Genomic DNA, 24,563 nt, shown 5'->3' with positions numbered 1-24,563 from the left:
TTCCCAGGGAGGTTGGAGCCGGATCAGGGGGTAAGGGGGCACAAGGGGGTTCAACTCTCCCCCCCTCCCCACCCTCCCAATTCCCAGGGGAGGGGTCGTTGCTTCGGCGCCGCTGGCAATGACATGAATTCCACTGCGGGACCCTCTGAGATGCCCCACTGGGTCACCCCGGGGACACCCCAATCCCCCAGGGACTTCCCCAATGCCCCCAGAGAGCCCCAATCCCAGAGTCACCCCAACAATACCTCCCCCAGACTTCTCTGGAAGCCACCAATTCCTCCCCAGGACCTCCCCAGCTCTCCCCTGGAGGCGACTCAGTTCCCGTTGGATTAATTTATTAATTAATTATCGACTGCTGGGAATCCAGGGACAGCGACAGCACAGGGGGATGGGATTGGGATTGGCCAGGAGGATCCCAAGGGATGGAAGGTGGTCTGGGACAACCTGCGACCAACCAGGAAGATCCAGACTGGGACCACTCAGGACAGGCTGGGATGATCCAGGACAATCCAAGGACAACCTGGGCTGATCTCAGATGATCCACGAGGATCCAAGACTAGCCAGGATGGTCTGGATCACCCTGGACAATCTAGGACCATCTGAATCTGGGATACTCCAGGACCACTTGGGACGGTCCAGGACAACTCAGGATAATCTGGATCTGGGATGAGCAGGGACAACTTGGGACTATCTGAAATAACCTAGGATAAACCCAGTTGGATCATCCAGGGCCACCCAGATCTGGGATGGTCCAGGAGCTCTGGTGGCTGTGGCAGTGCCGATTCTGGTATAAATACGGACAAGGTTGGACGTGGTTTTTGGGGATTTTCAGGACTTTGGGAATTCCGGTGTCGCTGCCGTTGGAGCTACAGGGGGGAAAGGGGGTGGGGGGCTCTGGGGTTTCGCAGAATTCTGGAGCCGTGGAATGCTGGGGTCAGTCATCCTCAGTGCCGCTGCCGGAGCGATCCTGGAAAGGGGGGAAAAGGGGTGAGGAACTGGAGGCCAGGATGAGGCATTTGGGAGGTCCAGAATAGGATCTGGGGGTCCAGCCCAGAATTCAGACATCAGAATGAGGGATTTAGGGACATTCCCAGGATTTTGGGATCAGGACAAAGGATTTGGTGTCACTGCCAGGATCCAAGGTCACTCCTGGGATTTGGGGAATTCAGATCTGGATTCAGGGTAAGGGTGAAGGGTCAGGAGTCACCCCCCGGATTTGGGGGTCTCTCTCAGGGTCCAGGCTCTTTCAAGGATCTGGTGCCATTCCCAGGTTCTCTCACCTCCTCCTGCTCGTCCTCGCTCTCATCGTCGCTCAGGAGGGGTTTGGGGCGTCCCCCCCTTCCCCCCCTGCGCCGGCCCTTGCCACGCTCCGGAACCTTCTCCTTTCGGCCCAGACGGATCTTCACCTTCACTGAGCGAGCTGGGGGGAATACAGACCCTCCAGATGATCCTGACCCTCTCCTCCCCTCCCCTTCCCTTCCCTCCCTTCCCCTCCCATCCCCTCTCCCCCAGTGCCCACCCTCGGACTCAGATCCTTCCTCCTCTCCCTCCTCCTCCTCCTCGCTCTCCTCTCCATCGCTTTCCTCCTCCTTTTCCACCTTCTGCCGGACGCTGGTGAACACAGATTGGAGCACAATGGAATCCTCATAGATCTGAGGGAAAACAGGGCATTCAAGGTCATTCCTGGACATTCCTGGTCACGCCAGGCCATCCCAAGCCATCGTGGCTGTTATTCCAAGCTGTTCCAGGCCACTTCTGGCCATTCCCAGCCCTTCCCAGGCACCATTCCAGGCCATTCCTGGGTATGCTGGGCACTGTCCTGGTTTTTCGTACCAGGGACCCCTCCAGGTTGAAGGTCTGGGCGTTCTGGCACAGCAGCATCACGTCCTTCTCCAGGTCATTGAGGCTCCGGTACTTGTGGTTTCGGATCCGCTCCTGGAAGCGGGAAAAGGGATGAGGGGGAGCCCAGAGGGTGGATCCCAGTGGATGCCAACAGATCCCAGTGGGTCCCAGTACCTTGATCTTCTTGAAGTCCACAGGTTTCCGGATGAGCTCGTAGTACTCTGGCAGCTCCTTGCGGGATGGGAGCTGGATGAAAACCTCGCTCAGCTGTCGCCCGCTGCTGCTGCGGGGGGGAAAATGGCCTTCCTCATCCACACCTTCCTCATCCTCTTCATCCCATCATCCTCATCCTCCTCATCCCCACCTCATCCCAATCTCATGCCATCCCAGCCACGCTGCATCACCCATGGGAACGCGGTTCCCTGGGAATGCCTGGAGTGCCAGGAACCCCCAGCAGCACCTGGCCCCCCTCACCTGTCCTTGTACTTGATGACAGCATCCACGATTTTCCGCATTTTCCGGGTGAGGGGGGGTGGATTTGGGGACAGTTTTTCAGCTGGGGGCCGTCCTCGTTTCTTCTGCTTCCTGCTCTCCTCGTCCTTGTCCCGGCTCCGGGCACTTGGGGGGGGCCCTGCGGGACCCTCGGGCTCCCGCTTCCGCTTCCGAGAGGATTTCTTCTGCCGGACTTCCTCCTCGATCTCCTCCAGCGTCCCCTCCTCGATGGCCTGCAGGAAATGGGGGTGGAGATCCTTGGGATTGGGGATCCTCAGGGATGGGGTGGGCCCACAGGGACTGGGGGGTCCTGGAAAGATGGGGATTTACAAACGGACCAGGGCTCCCATTTCCAGGGACCCTTCCAGGGGTGTTTTTCTGGGATCTGTGGGTCTTTTCCTGGCACTTGTGGACATTTTGCCAGGACCTGTGAGTGTTTTTCCATATCCCACAGGCATTTTTCAGGTCCTGCAGGTGTTTTTGCAGAGATCCTAGAGATTTTCCAGGACCTCAGACCTTTTCCAGCCCCCAGAGGCTCATTCCCAGCCCTCACACCCTGGGAATACCTTAAGCCATTGTTTTTCCGTGAGGGAATCACTGTAATCCACTTCCTTGCGGTGCCGGGAGCCGCGGCCGAACATCTTCTCCTCCTCTTCCTCACAGGTGAGCCGCTCCACCTCGGCGTCGTCCTTCAGGATCCAGGATGGGAGCTCGTCCTCCTCCATCAGCCGCGGCTTCCGCTTGGGGTTCCGCGCCTCCTCCCGCCGCCGGTCCAGGTCCATGCGCTGCCAGGGCAGAAATGGTCACAGGGGATCTGGGCAGGGGTCCTGGGGGTCACAGCCGGGATGGGGATGAGGGATGGATGCAAAGGGGATCAGGGGGATCTGAGGTGGGATGGGATGAGGGGATGCTGCTGGAGAACACGGACAGAGGAGCCACGCTCAGAGCCAGGGGCAGCTTTGGGAACTGGAGGAACTTTGGAATGGAAAACATTTTGGGAGTTGAAGGAAACAACTCTGGGAACTGCAGGAAGCACATCATGAGCTGGGAATCGGGACCTGGAGGAGCCACACTGGGAGCTGGGGGTGTTTCAGGAACTGGGAGTGATTTGTGAACTCCCAGAGGAAGCCTTGGAACAGCACAGGCTGCACAGCTGAAGCATCGGGAAGAGTTTTGGGAACTGAGAAGAGTTTGGGGAATTAGGGATGTTCCAGGAGCCACGGGTCCAGCATCGCTGGCATTCCAGGCATGGACACTCCCTAAACACTGGGACAGGGTCCCTGAGGGGGTCCCCAGACTGGGAATGTCGCTGGCATCAAGGCTTCTGTACCAGGACAAGCTCTCACTCTTCATCCCCCTCCCTTCCCTGGGCTGCAGGAAAACGCAGGCTGCTTTTACCACACTCCTGGCCACATCTCCTCCTCCTCCTGAGCTCACCCCGTACCCGAGTTGGGAGACTCCTGCCCTCCTTCATCCTCCTCCCCCTTCATCCTCTTCCTCTCCCTCCTCCTGCTCATTGATACCTCAATTCCTCACTCTTCTCTCTCCCTCATGGAGACCCCAAGCCCTCTTGCCACTCCTTTTTCTCTTCTCTCCTCTCTCCTCCTCTTCTGTGGGGGATCTTTCTCTCCTTGTCTCTTGCTCTCTGCTTCCTCCCTGCTTTTTCTTCCTCCTTGTGAGATCTCCCTCCTCCTCCCCCTCCTTCTGTCCTGCTTCCTCCTTGTGAGATCTTCCTCCTCCTCCCCCTCCTTCTGTCCTGCTCCCTCCTTGTGAGCTCTTCCTCTTTCCCTCCTCTCCTTCCTCACAAGATCCTCATCTCCTGCTCTTCTTCCTCCTCCTTCTCCCCCTGCTCCTTTTTCTTCCTTGTGAGACTTTTCCCAATCTCCTCCTCTCCTTCCTCCTCCTCTTTCTGTCCTGCCCCTCCTCCCTCTCCCTCTCCCCCTCCTCCTCCTCCTCACCATGAACAGATCGAACTCCTCCTCGTGCCGGGCGATCATCTGGTTCACGGTCTCGTCGTCGGGCACCTCGTCTTCCTCCTGGGAAAACCCAAATCCAGGGATTCAGCCGCTGTCCCCAGCGCCGCCCTCCCGAGACCCCTCCGACGCTCGTTGGCTTCCCACGGATCGGGGACCTTCCTCAGGGTTCGGGGGCTTGCGCTCCCCTTTGGATTTTTCGCTGGCGTTTGACCCCGTTTTGGGGCACTTCAGGCTCGTTTTGCTCATTGTTTGGTGGTTTCAATCTTTGTTTGTTTTCTGTTTTTTTTTTATTTTTCTTGCTTTTGGGTGGTTTCAGTGTGTTCTGCTTGGTTGTGGGCTGTTCCTGTGTTTTTGCTCATTTTGGGGTGTTTTAATATCTATTTGCTCATTTTTTGGTAGTTCAGCTCATTTCAGGGTGGTTCTAGCTCAGTTTGGGGCATTTTTAGCTGGATTTTCGATGTTTCTGTGTTGTTTTCCCTCATCTTTGGGTGGTTTCAACTCAACTTTTCGCTGTTTTCAGGGTGGTTTTAGGCGGTTTTTAGTTCATTTGGGGGGTTTCAGTGTGTTTTGTTTTTAAAGTTTTCTCATTTTCGTGTTTATTCATTTTTGTTTTCAGCTCATTTTGGCTTTCAGGCAGTTTCTTCTCATTTTTGGCTCAATTCAGGCCATTGTAAGTCTTTTGTGGCTGTTTTTGTGCTGTCTAGCTCATTTTGCCTCGTTTTGGGGCAGTTTGTCTCACCTTTGGCACTTTCAGGCTGCTTTTAACTCACTTCTGGCACTTTCAGGCTGGTTTTCCCTCACTTTCAGCCCTTTCAGTCACGTTTTCACTCACTTTTGGAACTTTCAGGCCGTGTTTTCTCGCTTTTGGCCTTTTCAGGAGGATTTAAACTCATATTTGGCTGTTTTCCGGCTCCCTCTAACTAACTCTAGCACTCTCTTCTGGCACTTTCATGCCAGTTTTAGCTCATTTTTGGCTGTCTTCAGGCTGTTTTTTTCCCCAGTTCTGACACTTTCAAGCCATTTTCATCTTATTTTTGGCACTTTCAGGCTGGTTTTAACTAGTTTTTGACTTTTTCAGGCCATTACCATTTACTTTTTGGCATTTTCAGGCCAGTCCTAACACCCTTTTGGCTGTTTCAGGCCATTTAAGTCTCATTTTTGGCACTCTCAGGCCATTTAAGTCTGACATTTGGCCCTTCCAAGCCATTTCTATCTCATTTCTGGCTCTACCCAGCCCATTTCTCTCTGGGTTCTGTCCCTCCCTGACCGACTGAGGCTCCTGACGGGCCGATCCCTGCCTGTGGCGCGGCGGTGCCGGGCAGTGCTGGCGGGAGGATTGAATGGGCAGTGGAGACTGAACGACCCCGCTCACCTTTAGAGGTGCTTCCTCCGACTCAGCGCCCAGGCACAGGGAGGAGGCAGCGTGGGGGAAGCTGCCACTGCCCGCGCTCTGTCTGCTCTGTGGATAAACACAGGGATTCAGTCTCCAGGGCTGTCAATCCGGCGCCTTTGTTCCCGATGCTACTCCCAAAAAATTCCAAACAAGCCGCCATGCTCCTGCTCTGGGGTTGGTTTGTTGTTTCTTTTTTTTTCCTTTTTTTTTTTTTTTTTTAAACTTCACTTCTCTCTGGCTCCTGACCCCCAAATTCCCACGGGAACTCCGCTCCGGCCCTCACCTCATCCTGCTCCTCGTGCTCCAGGATGGCCTGAAGGAACGCCCGGCGCTCGTGGCTGGAGGATTTCTGGTCGAACATTCCGGCCTGGATCACCTTCTGGTCCACGTTGAGCTTGTACTTGGCGGCCGCCAGGATCTTCTCCTCCACGCTGTTGACGGTGCAGAGCCGGAGCACGCGAACCTCGTTCTGCTGCCCGATGCGGTGGGCCCGGTCCTGGGCCTGCAGGTCCTGGGGAAGGGGCAGTGATAGCACCGGGCTCCCAAAAAATCCCACTTGTCCTCAAAATCCATGGGAGGGGAGATGCGGGATGAGGGCATTCAGGGATTCAGGATGACTGGGATGTGGCAACAGGATCACCAGGACTGTGTAAGTCCTGTGGGATGGGGCCACGTTGGCCAAAGGGTCCCATAACCCCTGGTTTTGTCCTCCAGATCTGCAGGGATTCCCAAGGATGATGTGGATGTGGGAATGGGATCACCAGGACTGTGTAAGTCCTGTGGGATAGGGCAAGTGTTGCAAGAGGAGTGCCAAACATCCAACTTTTGTCTTCCAAATCCATGGGGAAGATGTGGGATGAGCCCTGAGAGAGCTCAGGGATCCCCAAGGATCACAGGGATTCCATAATGGGATTATGGAGGTCCTGTGGGAAGGGGCAATGTTGGCCAAAAGGTGCCAAACTCCACTTTTAGCCTTACTGGGGAAAACATGGGATGCACCACAAGGGCTCTCAAAGATCCCGAATGATTACGGGAATTTGGGTAATGGGATTGTTGGGACCATGTAGGTCCTGGAGGAAATGGCCACATTGGCCAAGAGGTGCCAAAAAACCTGGTATTAACCAGAGAGATGTGGGATGCACCATGAGGAGTTCAGGGATCCCCAAGGATTACAGGAATTTGGGTAACGGGATCACCAGGACCCCAGGAACAGGATTCTTGTGGGAAGGAGGAGCATTAGATGAGGGGTCCTGAAAACCACCTTTTTATCCCCAAAGACACGGGATGTGCCCTCAGCAATCCCAGAGGATTACAGGAATTCCAGAGTGGGATCATTGACTGCTCTTTCCTTTGGAGACAGAGGGTGCAGGGAAAACCCAGCTGCAGCCCTGGGATTTGGGGGTGGCTCTCCAGGACAGCACTGGTGGGACTCAGAGAATGACAGAAGTCCAACCCCACGGCTCCTCTTTGGGTCAGTTGGGTTTGGGACTGGTTCATTGGGTTTTGGGTCACATCAATGATGTTGCCTGGATTTTTGTCTGATTGAATTTTAGGTCGGTTGGTTGGGCTTTGGGTTAGCCAGCTGCTTTGGGGTTGTTGGCTTTTGGGTTGCCCTCTGGGTCAGACAGTGGGTTTTGGGTTGATTTTCTGGTCAATGGAGTGGGGTTTGGGTGCTTTTTTGGATCAATAGGCCAATTTTTAAGTTGATTTTCGGGTCAATTTTTGACACCATGGATCCGTTCCGCAGCTCTCTCCGGGTCTCCGGGCGGGTGGATCCTGGCCATACCTGGTGCGGGTTCCAGTCGCTGTCGAAGATGATGACGGTGTCGGCTGACTGGAGGTTGAGGCCCAGCCCCCCGGCCCGTGTGCTCAGCAGGAAGATGAAATACTCAGAGCCCGGCTCATTGAATGTCTTCAGCAACATTCCCCGGTCCTCTGCCTTCGTGGTCCCTGGAATCCCACACGGGCGTCATTCCTGACCCCCAGCACTGGGGGGCCCAGAGGGTGGTTTCATTGGGAATGGGGAGCCCTTTCCCCCTGGACGGGGATCCTGTGAAAGGCTGGGCTGATTTTGGTAGAAAGACTGGGAAAAGTAGGGGAAAAGGGGTGAATCCTGCTCCGAGGTGGGGTGGGAGGTCTCCCAGAAGTTGGGATCACAGCAGCCAGAATTCTGGCAGCGTTGAGGCCATTTTGGGACAATTATCAGGGATATGTGGGGGCCACGGGTCACATGTTGTGCTCTTAATTTGTGTTCATTTCAGAATCACGGAACAATTGGGTTGGGAGGGACCTTAAAGCCCATCCTGCTCTGATTCAACCATGCAATCTCAACCAATTAATGCATATTTGTTTTAGTCACATGGGAGTCCCCAGGGCCCTCACCCAACCCGACAGGATCCCGGGATTAATCAGGAGATCAGCTGGAATAAATGGGAAAAACAGCAGCAGGCACTGAGGGCATGATGTCTTGATATCCATCTCTGGTATCTTGATATCGAGCTTGACATGGATATTTGGCAACTTGACATTAATCTTCTACAACTTGATATTAATCTTTGATATATTGATATAATCTTCAATATCTTGATATCAAAAGAAAAGATATTGATATCAATCTCTGATATCTTCATATCAGTCTTGATAAAAACCTTGATCTTGTTAATGTTTAATGCTGATCTTGATACAAACCTTGATATTGATCCTTCTATTGGTATGTCAATATCAATGTCTCAATATGCATCTTGCAACATGCATATCAAATTATCAATCTTGGTATCTTGTTATCAATCTCGATATCAATATGGATGTCTCTGATGTTAATCTTTATATAAATACTGATATCAATCTTGCTATCTCAATGTCTTGATATTGCTCTTGCAATCTGGATATCAAGATACTGATATTTAAAATCTTGATGCCAATCCTGATATAAACCTTGATATCAGTCTTACACAATCAGGACATCAAGACATTGGTCTTTACATTTTTTGATATCTTATGTCACTTTCTCCCTTGATACCTGTTTTGACACAGTAAAATTGATCTCCACATCTTTACATCTATTTTGTTATCTTCACAGCTTTACCTAAGAGATTTATCTTTGTATCTTGATGGTTTTGTATTTTTGCATCTTGATATTCCCCAGTATCTTTCTGTCAAGCCCAATATCTTCATTTCTTTACATCTTGGTATCTTCCTTGATGTCTTGACCTTGAGCTCCCCCTTGGCCAGGGCACCCACTGTCCCCCCACCTCCTGGGGGCACCACTGACCCCTCACCCCGCCAGGGGCACTCACCATCCAGCCTGAGGTATTTGAAGCCACGGTAAGCAAAATAGTCCTCCATGATGGTCATCAGGGAGGTCATCTGGCAGAAGAGCAGCACCTTGTGGTTGGTGGCCCGCAGCTTGGGCAGGATCCGGTCCAGGAGCTCAAACTTCCCGGAGGCACGGTATAAATCCAGCCTGGGATGGATAAAAATGGGCACAATGAGAGGAAAACCGGGATTTGAGGCCAAAAGTGTGCTGCCTTCCCCTTGTGGGATCATCTGGCTTCCTGGGATGAAGGTGGTTCATCCTTCACCCCTAGAAACCATTTGAGTTTGTAAATTCTCAAATTTCTCCACTGGAAAACCCAAAATTAGTGACTCACCCCTGCACAATCCCGCCAGTGAACCCCAAGTGCTCTGAGAAGGATTCCTGAAATCAAGAGAAAAAATAGTGTCAGAAACCAGCACAAAGTGGCCCAAAAAATCTGGATCTGCCTTAAAGAACCAAGCCCCTTGTACTTCCCCAATTCCCTCAGGAAGCCGGGGAGGGAATGGATTGGTTTGGGTGGAAAACAGTGATGGAAGGTGGGTGGGCCTGATGACCTGATTTGGCTCCTTCTTGTTGGGTTTATCTCTGTTTTGGTTTATCCCTGTTTTGGTTTATCCCCATTGGAGTTACCCCGGTTTTGGTTTATCCTGGTTTTGCTGGGCTTATCCCTTTTTTTGGCTCATCCCTGGCTTTCCTGGGTTTAACCCTGTTCAGTTTATGCCTGCTGGGGCTCATCCCCCAGGATTTATCTCCATTTCTGCCGGTCAGCCCCACCTCGATGTGCTGGAACATGTAGGGGTGGTTGCAGATCTTGCGCAGCTGCATGATTGTGTTCATCAGCGTCTTCGTGCCGCCTTTGCCCTGCCAGGAACCATCCAGGAGGTTAAAAACCCATATTAATGCCGGGTTCCATCTTTATTCATCAGTCCAGCATTCCCAGGAATGTTTCCCCTGAAAAAGGGGCTCAGAGACATTAAAATAAATTAAAGGTTCTAAGGAAGCTCCAAGTCCACTTGAGGCAAGGCCGCGCCTACCTGGCTGTTTCGGGGAAATGGAGCTGGAAAACAGGGAATCTCTCACCCCCAGCTTTTAGCCGGGATAAAAGTGTCTTTTTCCAATTATTTCGTGTTATTATTCTACTCACAGACCCACTGATGGCTTTGAGGAGCCTCTGTGGATCACCCAAATATGCTGGGGCCCCAAGCTCAACCCACCCTGTAGGGGAGACAACTCGCCCATGCCCAGCACTCCCAGCACCGATTCCCAAATCCAGACCTTCTTGTCCTTCTCGGAGCCATCCGTGAGGAGGACACCCTTGGCCTGCATGTGCCGGTACAGGACCCGCTGCAGCGCCGACATGTCGCACTTGATCACATACTCGACCTGCCAGGACCCAACGGGGAGTCACACCCAGCCCCTCTGGGAAGCCACCAATTCCCAGAGGAATCAAACCCAACAACCTGCTCAAACCAACCCAGCAACGACTGCGGAGCAGGATGAAACTCCACCTGCACATTGCAGGATGGGGAAGAGCAGGTGTAGCCCTCCAAGTGTAGTCCAGGATTGAGAAGACTGGGATGGACCCCAAAACCCCACTCTAAGAACTCCCCAAGTCCTCAGTTCCCAGAAGGATCAACCCAAACACCTGTTCAACCCAACCCAGCAATGATTCTGGAGTGGGAACGAAGCTCCAGGATGGGTAAGAGCAGAATGGACCACCCCCCAGCCATATCCTGGAATGGGGAAAGGTGAGGGGGCCCTCCAGTGTCACCTTTTCTGGGAGCTGAGCTTCCACCTCCTTCTTGAGGCGCCGGAGCAGGAAGGGCCGGAGCACCTTGTGCAGGCGGCGGATAATGAGGATCGTCTCCTCCTCGTTCAAGTCCACCTGGCCAGGGAAGAGAATTGTCACCAGGAACAGGAATTGTCATCTGAAATGGAACTGGATGGACCCCCAACATCCCAAAACACCAGGTCCCTCTGCTTCAAGAACCCCCTGACCCTCCACTCCTGGTGGGATTGATCAAGTTGCCTGCTCGACCCAACAGCGAGTCCGGAGTGGGATGAAGCTCCACGAGTGCACCCCAGGATGGGGGAAGGCAGAGAATTGTCACCAGTGAAGGGAACAGAGCCCTCACTGAGTCACCTCCCACAGACCCAGGGACACTCCCAACCCCTCAGGAGCCATCAACAGTGACACTAAACCACATGCCACAGCTCCAGAGTCAATTCTATCCCTCTGGAGCCATGCGTGGTGACAGCACGTCTACAGTTACAGAGCCACTTCAAATTTTTCCAGATCCATTTAAGACACTGATCTACATCCCAGAGCTCCAGGGACACTTCCAACCTCTCCCTATCCATTAACATTGACCCCAAGCCCATCCCCACTGCCAACAGCCCGCCACCCGCTCCTGCATTTCCCCTTTCCTGCACCTTCTCCCCAGTCATGGCAAATGGCGCGTTGAACCACTGCTCAAAGGTGCTGCAGCTCTTGAAGATGGTTGGGAGCAGGAAGTTGAGGAGAGCCCAGAGCTCCGGGAGCTTGTTCTGGAGCGGGGTACCAGTGAGGAGCAGCCGCCGCGGGGCCACGTAGTGGGTGTTGAGCACCTGCGTCAGTTTGCAGTGGTGGTTCTTCATCCGGTGCCCCTCGTCCACGATCATGTACTTCCAGCGGATCTGAGGGAGCAGGAAGGGCAGGGATGGTGGGAACTAGGGGGTGTGGATGTGCCCAGAGCAGCCTGCAATGGCTCCGTGATGCTGGAGCAGCTCAAAGAGGTTCTGAGAGGGGAATATGGTGAGAGTGTTCCCCCACACCAGGAGACCTGCAGTGGGATGGGAGTCCAGGGGATCCCTGCCAGGATGGTTGATTCCAGCTCCACTAAAGAGAAGGCCCTAATCCGTCAATCCCAAAATCTGGGATTTGGAGCATTATCCAAGTGTTGTTCCATTGGCACAATGCTCCACCTCACTTATCCTCCCCCTGTGGCTACAAGGGTCTTGTAGGGATCGAATTAATATCAATTATGTAAGGAACTTTTCATGAAAATGGAACCACGTATCTGATGGATCATGGGACACATCACCAAAAATCAGGAGAAGGGATTCCACCTCAGCTTCGGACGCCGAGGGGGAGCAGCTCGTGCAGAGGCTCCAGGGAATAAAACACCAGGTTTTGGTATTAACAAGGCAGGGATTTTCCTGTCTGTAGCATTTGTGGTGAGACTGTGAAAACCTCCAGTGCTTCCTCGCCTCACCTTGGCCAGGATGTGCTTGTCCTTGATGATGTACTCGTACGTTGTGAGCAGGACGTTGAATTTCCCGCTCCGGAGCTGAGGGACGAAGGCGCGTCGTGCCGCTGGAGAGCCCTGCAGGGAGAATTCCAACCCGACATGTCAGGTGAGGAGGGAATTCCCAGAAGAGGGGACAGGAGGGGCTGTTATCCACAGGGAACAGCAAAGTGAGGAGGTTTGGGGTTTCCTGCTGCTGAGGAACAACCAAAGACGGGATTTGATGGATTTTCACGGATCTGGAGCTGGGACCTAGCGCAGCTTCCTCAGCATAATGGTAACAGAGCGGGAAGAGCAAAATGGAAGCTGGAATCCAAGGAATGCGGTACTTACCTTGTAGGAGACCTTGACCACGGAAGGAGCCCATTTGTCGAACTCGTAGGCCCAGTTGGACAAAGTCCTGCAGGAAAGACACAGAAAGGGTGGGAATCTGGGAATGTGGGGCTGGAGCGGCAGCTGGGTGAGGTGCTCCAGCACTCACGACAGTGGGACGATGATGAGGAAGGGGCCGTTGATCCGCTTATGCTCCATGAGGTACGTGATGAGGGCGATGGTCTGGATGGTTTTCCCCAAACCCATCTCATCCGCCAGAATCCCATTGAGGTTGTTGTTGTACAGGGACACGAGCCATTCCAGGCCTTTGATCTGCAGGAATGTGGATGGGGGTGGGAATGGGGGATAACGAGGTCAGGTTATTAATTCAGAGACAGTTGAAGGAATTGGGATATTCCATGGATTCACACTGAACTCTATGGGTTTGGCTTTCAGCAGGGAGTGAATCCAGCTCATTATCCTGCTCTGGCTTCACCTCATTAACCTACACCATTCCATGTATTATCCCACACCACCTCAGATTCATTATCCTTCCCCATCTCCTTATTCCTTCTCAGCTCTGGCTCCTTATCCTGCTACAGCCATTATCCCAACGCAGGTCTCCATCCCACACCGCATCCAGCTCCTTATCCCACTATCCCATTCCCAGACCAGCACAATCTCCGTTACCTCCCCTGGCACCCCCGTTTCTCTAACGTTCCCAGACCTGGTACTGCTTGAGGACTCCGTTGACCATCAGGGCTGACTGCTTGTCCACGCGCTCGGTCACAGCGTGAGCCACGGCGTAGTAGGACTGGAGCCCCCGCGCCAGCGCCTGCGACACCCCGTACTCGTCATCCACATCCTGCTTGGCGTTCCTGCCCCAAGAACCGGGATAACGTGTCACGCCACACCAGGGAATGGGATCAGAGCGGGGATAAAGACCGGGGAACGGGGTGGGAGGGAGTATGGGGGGAATAAATGGGGTGAGAGGGGGAAATGGGGGGAAAACTGGAATAATGGGTGAGGGGAGGGATATGGAGGAAAATATTGGATAAACAGGGGGAGAGGAGGAAACTGGAGAGAAAACAAGGAATAACAGAAGAGTGAATGATCTTGAAATGGACAAACATGGATGACAGGGGTTTCCCTGTTCCTCATGGGCAGAAATGGGAAAATAAAGGAGGAAAAAGGGAGACGATTTGCACTTTTGGGGTGGAAAAAGGTATGTATGAAGGATGATGCTGTTGGGGGAATTCCTGGGAAGCACTTTTAGTCCGGTACAAGGTGGTTTTCCCACTGAATTTACAGATAAAATATCATGTTATGGCTCATTTTGGGAAGATTTGGAAATACAAATGCACTTGGAGGAATGCTGCTTGTGAAGCCCCACTCCTGGGGCACGGAAGTGATTGGGAAGACGAAGCTGGAACAGGAAAATGGGAAGAGGGAGGGAAGGGCTCACTCGATGATGTGTCGGGCGTCCACTTCTGAGACATCATCACTGTCCGGATCTGGAATCTTCTTCTTCTCCTCCACAGGCAGTGCTGGCTGCGCCGGCTGTGGCTGCTCCTCCTCCTCCTCCTGCGGGATTCCCAGGAATTCCAGGGTAAACACCCTCAGGAACAACCTGGGAAGCACCCACCCCCTCCCACCCACAGCTCCCAGAGATGGGAGACTCCCTGCCATTCCGTTTGGAAACATGCCGGGATTATTCAGGATGAAAACTGAGGTCTCCAAAAGGGAATTTTCCAAGTGTTCCCAGCTTCCCAGTGCTTGTTCAACACAGAGATTCCATTTTATCTCACCATTTTGTTAAATATTAGTTTATCCCATTTTAAAATACCTTTTCCCCATATTTTTTATTCTATTCCAAGTAATTTTATCCTGCTTTATCCTATTGTTTTGTCCTATTTTGCCCTATACCTTTATTTCATGTTGTCCTACTACTCTGTCTCATTTTAATCCATGTTTTCCTCCTGTTTCATTCCCTTTTATCCCATTTTTTCTGATCTGACAAACAGCCATTGCCAAGGTCAGCCCTTTCCTGCTCTGCCCACCACATTCTCAGTGGAAATGTGGCGGGACCTCTCTCACCTCCTCCTCCTCCTCGGAGCCACTCTCCTCGCTGTCAGAGCGTGGAGCCACCTCGTACCTGGGGGGAAAACAGAGGAACAAGGAATTCCAGTGCTCCCTGTTCCCTCCTGGCTCCTCTCATTCCCAGCCTCCGATTTCCTCCCGGGTCTGAGCTGTCCATTGCCATTCCCAGTCCTCCACTCCCAGCGCTGGTATGCCCAGTTGCAGCATTCCCAGCCCCCATTCCCACTATTTCTGACATACCCAGGGTTCATTTCCAGCCAGGCCTCGAGCTGCCCAGCTTTAGGTGCATCGGTGCCAGTGAGGATCTTCCCACTCTCCACATGGATCACCTTCACCGGGAGGTCACTCATCTGACTTGTCTCGTCCAGTGGCTGTGGGAGGAGCCCATGGATCAGGATTGGGAATTCTCGGCCCCAACACCCCCTGAACCCACTGGGAAAAGTTGGGGGAAAGGGTTGGAGGGAGAATCCTGATGGACCCAGTGGGACATGGCCTGCGCTCTTTGCCCAGTGGCTCTCCAGTGGGCTGGAGTGGGATGATCCCTGTGGCCCCTTCCCAGCCATCCCAAAATCCATGGGATGAGCCTGGACTCACCTCCCCATCGGGGCCGATGGCTGGAGCCTGTCCTTCAGCGTTCTCCGCCTTCTGCAGGAGCAACAGGGCAGGAGGAGAAGGAAAAGGAAAGAGAGGAAGGAGTAGGGAGGAAAAAAGGAAGAGGAAGAAAAGGATAGGAAGGAGAAGAAGAAAGGGAAGGAGACGAAGGTTGGGAAGCAAGAAAAGGAGAGGAGAAAATGAAAGAGAAGACAGCAAGAGAAAGAGAGTGAAAAGAAGGGGAGGAAAGAGAGAAAGGGAGAAGAGGAGCAGGTGGAAGGAGACGCGAGTGAGCCTGGGCAGTCCAGCCCTGGCACTCCCTCCATGATCCATTCCCAGTGCCATTCCTGGAATTTCTCCTCTCTCCCACCTTCTTCTTTTTTTTCTTCTTCTTCTCCTTGGCCACCTGGGCTGCCTTGTGCTGCCGCACGAGCTCTGTTAGGTTGGCCACGTACTCGTCCGTCTGCTGCAGCAGGTAGGCCAGGCGCTTGTCCTTCTTCTGGTCGATGAGCTTCCGGTAGCCTTCCTCATCCTCTGCCTGCCCGGGGTGAACAACACACTTGGGATCACCTGGGGGCAGCTGGGAACACCCTGACCCCACCCCACACAGCCCTCAGTGCCCCTCCTCACCCTCAGTGAGGACAAAAATCCCACTGCATCCACTCCCATCCCGCCCCTCCTGTCTCTTGGCCGTCTTTTTCCTGCATCTGGCTCACCATGAGCCGGCGCATCCGCTCCTTCTCGATGCGCTCGTTCTCCTTCTTCTGCTCACGTTCAGTGTTGGCGTGGTACGTGGCCACTGCCTTGGTCAGCTTCTGGATCTTCCCACTCACGCTACGGTGGTATTCCTTGAAGTCCTTGGCATGCTGCAGGATGCTGTTGAGGTATTCCTGTGGGAACAGAACACAGCCGTCAGATCGCAGGGCTCGGTGTGCAGGGATTTCACGGGAAGTTGGAATGGTGGAGTTGGGAGGGATTGGTGGTCGTTGGAAGAGAGCAATGGGAATTGAAGGGTCCCAATGGCCATCGAGGTGTCCCAAGGGCCATTGAGTCATCTCAGCAGCCATCACCAAACCCTTGGACACCATGATCCAGAGTCAACCTCCCCCAATCCCCAAACCAGGTGACTCCCTTAAAACTTCCATCCCTGTCACCTCCTTGTCCAGTTCCTGGGAATTCCCTGACCTGGTGCTTCTGCCGGCGCTTCCGCTCCTGCTCGATCTTCTGCTGCTTCTCCAGTTTCTCCGTGATCCGGGCCTCACGCAGCGACTGCCGCTTGCTGCGCTTGTAGGCCTTGGCGTTGAGCGCCGTCTCCAGCGCCGTGTCCCGCCGCATGCACACCACCACCTCCTGCCGCAGCTGCGATCCCGGAAAAACCGCGTGCAATCAGCCCCTGGGAAACGCGACCCCGCAACGTTCCTGCTCCCAAATCCTGGTGTTCCCAGCACTCACCTGGCGCTGGAAGTTGAGCAGCCGCAGAGCCTTGAGCTCGATGGTTGCTTTGGTCCGCAGGTCTCCGGCCAAAGAGCCAGGAAGGTTCTCCAGCTCTTGGATGCGGTGGGCAATGCGGGCTTGGAGTCTGCAGAGGAGGGATTTCAGGACGAGTTCAGCTCACTCCCAAGCTAGCTCCCATTGGGAAGAGCATGGGAGCAGGGCAAGGGCATTGGGAAGTCGCTTCCACAATCCTGGGACAATTTTTGGGGACCCCCATGGGAACAAGGACACAGTGTGGCCAGGGAAGGGCGACGGAGCTGGGAAGGGTCAGGAAGAATCTCCAAGGAGAATGTTCTCCAGCTCATCCCTCTGGATCTTGGAAAGAGGAAAAATGGGATGCAGGCAGTTGGGGATGGGAGAAACCCTGGGGGTCTCCAAGGAAAACATGCTCCCACTCACCCCTCTGAACCTCTGGACATCGGGAAGCGAGAAAAGAGGATGGGGGGAAGTTGGGGTTGGAGGTAGCCTTGGGAATTCCAAGGAATGTGTCCTCTTGCTCATCCAGAGGGGTCACAGGAAGAAGGAACATGGGACGTGGGCATCCGGGACTGTGGGGAACCCCACGAATTCCCAGGAAATCCAGGTGGGGCTATACCTGTACTCGCGCTCCTGCAGGATCTCAACAGGATCGAGGCCGCGGGGTTTCTGGATGGGGGTGATCCGGTTCTGTTTGGGATGGATCGGGAGCGCGGGTGGTGCCGGCTGCCCCGGCGAGGGCGGGGGAGGCCCAGGGGACGCCGGGGGCACGGCCGGGGGCACAGGGGAGGGCCGGCCCGCAGGAGGAGGCGGCAGCAGCTTCTGGGGGGCCCCGCCTGGAGCCGCCGCCGACAGCGGCCCTGTGGGAACAGGGAGTCTGGGAATACTGGTCCAGGCATGAGCGCAGCTTCGCAGGGGAAGTGGATCTCAATTCCCACAAAAACCCCTAATTATTTGGCCTGAAATGAAGTTAAATTCCCTAAAAACTTGAATATCTGACTCAGAATGAGCTCGTGAACTAACTGCAGAGATTTAAAGGGAAATTCATGCTGATTCCCCCTAAAACTCCTATTATTTACCTGGAAATCAACCCTAAATCCCCAAAAAAGTCCAATTGTTTCGGTGGATATCAGCCACAAATCCCCCAAAACTCCAGCTGTGTAATGGAAAGTTAACTACAATTCCTGAAGAAACTCCAAGTATCTGTATTGGAACAAGTACAGGCATCCCTGCAAAGCTCCAGTACAGGAGTTAAACCAGCCATTCACAGAACCCCAGCCCCAATTCCAGGATTTTAACTAGTAACTTTCTTCCATTCCAACCCCCCAAAGCATCCCTTGTTCATAGATCTGGGATGAATTCCCAGAAATTTTGTGATCCAGGTCTTACCTTCTGGCCAGGGCTTGGGGGGGCCCCCGGGGGGCTGTCCTGGCATGCCAGGGGGAACTCCTGAGGGTCCGGGAGGGGGCATGTTGGGCCCTCCAATTCCTGGGATTTCCCCAAAATCAGGCAGAAAAGGGAAAAAAAAAAGAGGGAAATCTCATGAGGATGCTGACTCCTGTGGGAGAGTCCCAGTAGAAAGGCTGGCCTGCTCTGGCTGAAGATGAGAATCTGCAAGTACAGCCCCCTTTGCCCTGAACTGCCAGAGTCTGGATGGATCCAAAATCCCAGCCGCTGGAACACCCACAGACACGGATGGGAGAAATGTGGGAAACCCAAACAGCTGGGGGATACTGGGGCAAACTGGGACCAAATGATTCCCACGGATCATCCAGGAAGGAATGGGATGTGGCCCCTTTCGAAGGAACCCCTGGGATAGAATGGGACAAGCTCTCCATGAGTATCTCAAGACAAGCTCCCCTGGATTTTCCAGGACAGCGTGAGATGGAATCGGGTAAGTTCCCCACAGATCCCAGGACAGAATGGGACAAGCTCCCCACAGATTTTTCAGGATGGAATAGGATGAGCTCCCCTTGGATTCCCCAGGACACAACCGGACAGGTGGTCCCAGGCCCCCCCTTCTCCCCAGCCCCTCCTCACCGTGAGGTCTGGAATACCCGGGCGGCGCTGGCCCTGCTCCGGGTGCTTGTCCCGGGCCCTGCGCGGCGCCGGCGGGCGGAGGTAGAGCAGGAATCTGCGGTTGCATCCCGGGCAGGGGCCGCTTTCCCTGGACAGCGACCTGGAGGTGCTCTGGGAGCGGCTGCCCCCGCGCCAGCAGCTTGTAGGCCATGATCTGGGCGCGGAGCTGGTGCAGCTGGGCCGCGTTGAACGGGGACGGGCCCCGGCCCAGCGCCGGCGAGTCCGAGCCGGAGCCATCCAGCGCCGCGCCAGAGCCACCCGCGGAGCCACTGGAGGGGCCGTTGGACGGCACTGGGCTGGAGGCGTGCTCTGAGCCGCCCAGAGGGGATGGATAGCCTGCCAGAGAACAGAGGGATGCGCTTGGGAGCGGTGCAAGGGGTTGAATTCCAATCCCTGGAGAGCTGTGTCTGCCCTCAAAATTAAGGATTATCTCTTTAAACCCCACAGGATTTTATCATTCCTCCCCAAAATCCAGCATGTGGACCTGGAAATAACCGGGAATGCTACCGGAATCCAGGATTTATACCCTGGTATCCAGGATTTAAGCACGGAATAATGGAACTCTCCCCCGCTCCAAATCCAGGATTTAGACACAGCTCCTCCCCTTCCCTCCATCATGTCTCTTGCCATGCTCCCAACCTTGGGAATGCTGATCCATGGGGCTGGGAGGGGGGCCCATTCCAGCATGCCCCCCTGGCCGCATTCCCATTCCCTTCATCTGCCCGTAGCGCGGATCCTCTGACATTCCCTTCTCGTGCATCGGATCAAGGGGCTGGAGGAAGAAACATCCCAGGAAATCAGACACTGGCAGAGTATTCCTGAAGATAACTGTGATGCTCCCAACCCACCCAGCCTACAGAGTTCCCAGGGATTGGAGCTGAAGCTCCATTTCATTATTCCCAGAGATGCCAGATTCCACCTCTTCTGACCACGAGAATCCTCCCTGCAGCACCATTTCCTGAATTTTTTGATTAAAACCTCCCCGGATTACAGGCGAGGAATTGTTGTTAAAGCCCAAAATCCAGGAGAAAAAAACCTCTCAATTAATGAATTAATTAATGGGGCTGGGGCGGGGGATTTTCCCATTCCTGAGATTTTTCAATGCATTTTTGAACTGGGAAAGTTCAGGAAGGATTTGGGTGGGAGGGGAGGTGAAATAAGTTGAAAAGGGAGAGAAGAGAGGAATGGGAAGGGGCTGCAGGTGCAGTTCATGGACTTGATATAAATCCCTTAGTAGTTACTCCCCTCTCCCCATCTCCTTCTGACGCTAGAGGAAGACAATGGATCATTCCAGCAGGGGGAATTTGCAGAGGTGACAAGATGGATGCCTCACCTTGTGCAGGGGGTGGATGGTGTCCGGGGCGTATCCTGGCGTCGGGAGCGCATGTCCCGAGTGTCCCGAGTGTCCGGACCCGGGCGAAGGGCCAGGAGAGGGGCCCAGCATGGACCCTGGGGAAGGGCCAGGACCGGGAGAGGGGCCGGGCCGGGGCGTCCCTCCCAGCGGAGGCTCCGGAGTCGCCATCTCACATCAGGAGCTGGGAATGGGTGCCTGGAGTTGCACCTGGAATGGGGGACCCGGGTTAATTCTCAGAATGAACCTGACGGACCACCAGGTGGGAAACACCCTTTCCAGCCCACGATCGAGGAATGAGCAAGAAACCCTGTCCACAGTGCATGCTCAGGCACGAGGAGTTCTCTTCCCAATCCATTCTTGGGGCCATTGGAATGGAAAATCCGCTTCCAAACCTGTTAGCCAGGAATAAGGAGCAAGGAATCCCCTTCCCAATCCATAATTTGGGAACAAACAATGGGAATCTGATTCCCAATCTGTCCTCGAAGCAGGAGGGATGGGAAATCTGCTTCCCAAACCATCACGGACGGATAAGGAATAGGAAACCCCTTTTGCAATCCATCACCAAGGTCTCAAAAACAGGGAATCCCCTTCCCAGTCCACTGCTGAGGAAGGAAGAACATGGAATCTGCTTCCAAATCCATTATCAAGGAACGAGGAAGGGGAATGCCCCATCCTGATCCACCCTAGATGGCTGCAGAGGGATAAGTACCGCTCTTGCACAAGATCTGGGAATTTCTGGTAATTCAGAAGGTCCATGAAGAGTTGGGATGCTCACTCTCCAGTCCCAAAGAGGGAGAGATTCCACCCAAAGCCACCAGAATTCTTATGGGAGATGTTCCTTTTCCAGGTAAATCCCTTCTCTTTTGAGAGAAAAAAATTAATTTTCCAGAAAAAATCCCTTTTCCCAGGCATATCACTCTTTCAGGTTGCTCTGGCACAGTGAAAAACTCAAATTTCCCAGCATCTGCTTCCCCCTACATGAAGGGATTTATCCCAATTTAAGTCATTCCAGGCCTTGGGAATCTCTCACCTCCCATAGGCAGAGCTGTTCCTGCCCCTCTTCTGACCAGGAAACAGGGATTGAAAAAGTGGTTTTCCAGGAAAGAGAGGGATTAATTTCTGCTGGATCTGGCAATTCACCCAGGAAATCCACTGCTATTCCAGGGAAACCGGGGAATGAATTTTTAATTAAGCTCTATTACTGCTCTTTTCCAGTCCTGTTACCATCATTCCCTCCCACCCACAGGAATTTTATGCATAATTCCAAGGAAACCTGTCATTTCCAAGGGAAATATTCCCATGGGATGTCAATTCCCAGAACCTGGGGAGAGGGGGTTCCAGAAATTCCGGCACCTACCTACGGGCATGGTATTCTTCGATGCTCTGGAGGGACGAGCTCCTAATGCTGGGCTGGGGAAGAAACAGGGAAGTAACTGGGAATTCAGTCGGAAATGCCATTATTCAGCAGCACCGGAGCATTAACAGAGCACAAGACTCCTAAAAAATAGCGATTTTCTCATGGATGAGCCCAATTCGGTGTATGTTTGGGGAATTTGCTGACTTCCAGTGAGGAAACATTCCAAAATCCATTAAAAAATTCCTCTTAATAATTCCTGGAGGCAGTGGGTTCCACCTGCTCCAGCCACAAAAATCATTCCCACAGCACAATTTGATTTTTCCTGGATTTTTTATTAAAACCCTCTGGATTCTAGGTGGGGAAATGTCATTAAATCCTGAAATCCAGGAAAGAAACCTCTGGATTACTGAAAGAACAGCAGAGGTGCAGGGAGGGTTTTCCCATTCCTGAGTTTTTTTGCCCCATTTTTGAAGCGAACTGGGGAGACATTTAGTGGAGTGGAAAATAAGCCGGGAAGGGGGAGAGTAAATGGAAATGGGCTGCGGGTGCAGCTCTTTGATTTTAATTAAATGCCTTGCTTATCCTCCTCTTCCCGTCTTCTTCCACCTCCGGAGGAGGAAAACGGGCAATTCCAGCAGTGGGAATTCGCGGAGGTGAAAAGGAGGCGGGGCTGAAACGGGGAATAAATGGATCGGGATAAATCCCCCCCCTTCCTCCAAAATCGGGGGTCTTGCTGCGACCTGATTTCCAACTCCACCCGCCCCCCCCACCGGATCCGCACAGAATCCTCCAGGAAGGGGCCAAATTCCTAGCGAGAAATCAGGGAGCTCATCCGAGGAGACTCGGAATCGCGCGACCCTCCCCTCAAAAACGGGGAAAATTCGGGTAATTTGGGGGAGAGAGTGAGATGGGAAAGGACGGGGAAAAGGAGGCTGGAAAAGCGGGGGTGTGAAAAACGGGATTCCCACAGAACCGGGAGGGCCTGGCGGGGGGGGCGGGAAAAACCCCCGGGATCGGATGGGTGGGGGGCCGGGGGGGGCCTGGTGCGCTCGGGAAGGACAAAGACGGAAATAATCGGGAGGATTTGGAGGGGGAAAGGGAGATATTTGGGATAATAGTGGGAAAAGAAGGGAAAGGGGGATATAGGGGGTGTGGAAAAAGTGGATATGCGGGGATATGGACACAAAAAGCAGAAATGGGAGGATATGGAGGGGAGAAATGCTGAGGGACGATCGATCCTGTGGGGGTTGAATGGGGGACCGATCCTGGGGGAGAGGTGGATCCCCAAGGCCGAGCAGCCCGGGCTGAGGTCGCCACCGGTCCCGAACAAAGGGCCCGTGACCCTCGAGGGCCGCCGTACCCGCCTCACGTCCCCCCCGGCCGGGCTTACCGGGGCCAGGGCACTTCCCGGAGCCCTTCTCGGGGCTCATCCTGGCCCGATCCAGACGCGATCCCGATCCCGGTCCCAGCGGGGGAACAAAGGAGCCGCCGGAGCCGCCGCCGCCGCCTCAGGGAGCGCCGGGCCCGCGCCTGCGCGCCCCGCCCCGCGCCGAGCCCCGACCACTGCGCGCGCTCGGCCAATGGCGCGGCGCCCCAGCGCCAGCGCTGCCAATGACAGGCGACCAGAGGGGAGCGCGCGCGGCGGCCCCGCCCGCGCCCCCCGCCAAAGCAGCCAATGGGAAGGCGGCGCGCTGCCCCAATGAGGGAAGGCGGGGGATGGGGAGAGGCCGCGCCCACCCGCGGCGCAGCAGCCAATAGCAGGCGCGTTCGCCGATGTCTCCCCGTCCCTGTCCTGACTGACCTGTCAGTCATTCCCCCTCCCTACCAATCAGCACAGCGTTCTTCCGCCGCGGCCAATGAGATAGCGGGGAAGGGACCGGGGAGGCGGGGTCGGCAGGGCGTGGAGGCCGCGCGTGCGCGGAGCGCGCGGCACTGCGGCGCGGGGCGGGGTTCGGAGGTTCGCCCCTTTTCATCCTAAAATCCCAACCGCTTTTCCTTCTCGCTTTCCCCATTGGCTGAGAGATCAGTTTGGAGGAGGTGTTTGGCACTCTGAAGGCAGCTTGGGTCTGGGAGAAATCCTGATCTGTTCGGAATTTTAGCAGGCAGGAGCCCAGTCCCTGGACACGAACAGTGGCCCTTTTCCCTGTGAAACAAAACTCACCCTCCCGGTTTCCTTACGGTAGTTTGTAGGAGGCAGTTGGCACTCAAACAGCAGCCAGGTTTCTGAGTGGTGGCAGGCTGGTCTGGGAATTGACCTGCATTATTTGGAGTAAATAATTTTATGCTGAGGGAAAAAAAATATTTTCCATAATTTTCTGTGTTTAAATTGAAAGGGAACCTCCTTCCTACCATTTTAACGGTACCAATTGAAGAAAATCCTACTTTTTCCATGATGTCAGGGGTATCAACTAAAGGGGAATCCTCATTTTCCATGCTTTTCCAGTTCAAATGGAAGAGAATCTTAAAAATGCTCTTTTATGGGTTTGAATTGAAGATAACTCCTGCATTTTCATCAACCTACGGTTTCAATTGAGGGGGAAGCCCAGTTTACCCTTTTTAACAGTATGAGTTGAGGGGAAGCAATCCCCATTTTTCCATCATTGGGAGATTTAAAGTGAGGAAAACCCCTGTTTCCCCAATGCCATCATGAAGCTCCCCCCACCAACTGCAGCACCACCGCCCAGAACCACACCTAACCCTAGCCCCTCTCCCAGCCCCAAATCTCACCCCTAACCCCACTCCCACCACATCACTGTAATGTCACAAAAGAAGGGCAGGCTTAGGGTTAGGTTCGGGTCAGAGTGAGGACTTGGGTTAGGGTTAGTGCGTCGGGTCCCCGCCCGCTCCTGCCCCGCTCTCCGAGCCCCGCCCGCTCCTGCCCCGCTCGCTCCTGCCCCGCCCGCTCCTGCCCCGCCCGCTCCTGCCCCGCTCTCCGAGCCCCGCCCGCTGCCGCCCCGCCCCGTCCCGCCCTCTGCCACCGCCCCGCTGCTGCCG

At 54.2% G+C, this 24,563-nt stretch overlaps 1 protein-coding gene across 4 annotated transcripts; it reads right to left on the bottom strand.

Moving 5' to 3' along the window:
• Positions 1-318: 318 nt before the first annotated feature.
• On the bottom strand, positions 319-23,100 carry SMARCA4 (SWI/SNF related, matrix associated, actin dependent regulator of chromatin, subfamily a, member 4). Of its 4 annotated transcripts, none has more exons than XM_033083657.1 (36): positions 22,960-23,100; positions 21,570-21,622; positions 20,192-20,419; positions 19,498-19,630; positions 18,820-19,194; positions 18,169-18,267; positions 17,399-17,639; positions 16,762-16,888; positions 16,495-16,668; positions 16,026-16,199; positions 15,680-15,847; positions 15,313-15,363; positions 14,959-15,089; positions 14,716-14,773; positions 14,084-14,202; positions 13,346-13,496; positions 12,788-12,951; positions 12,640-12,706; positions 12,274-12,384; positions 11,453-11,695; positions 10,791-10,904; positions 10,295-10,402; positions 9,794-9,880; positions 9,354-9,400; positions 9,000-9,166; positions 7,490-7,653; positions 5,987-6,214; positions 5,683-5,769; positions 4,293-4,370; positions 2,901-3,119; positions 2,317-2,567; positions 2,017-2,125; positions 1,834-1,935; positions 1,520-1,652; positions 1,281-1,420; positions 319-967 (listed from the first exon to the last, which is right to left on the bottom strand). In XM_033083657.1, exons 3-36 carry the CDS (start codon positions 20,378-20,380, stop codon positions 935-937), a joined length of 4,842 nt encoding a protein of 1,613 aa, XP_032939548.1. In that variant the 5' UTR covers positions 20,381-20,419; positions 21,570-21,622; positions 22,960-23,100; the 3' UTR covers positions 319-934. The 4 variants fall into 4 exon arrangements, with proteins under 4 accessions (XP_032939548.1, XP_032939549.1, XP_032939550.1 ...); XM_033083658.1 differs by having other exon boundaries at positions 2,017-2,122; XM_033083659.1 differs by lacking the exon at positions 5,683-5,769.
• Positions 23,101-24,563: the final 1,463 nt, after the last annotated feature.

The sequence above is a fragment of the Catharus ustulatus genome, chromosome 33 (assembly GCF_009819885.2).
Source record: "Catharus ustulatus isolate bCatUst1 chromosome 33, bCatUst1.pri.v2, whole genome shotgun sequence".
In the NCBI taxonomy this organism is placed as follows: Eukaryota; Metazoa; Chordata; class Aves; order Passeriformes; family Turdidae; genus Catharus; species Catharus ustulatus.
This window is presented reverse-complemented; position numbering and strand designations above follow the sequence as displayed.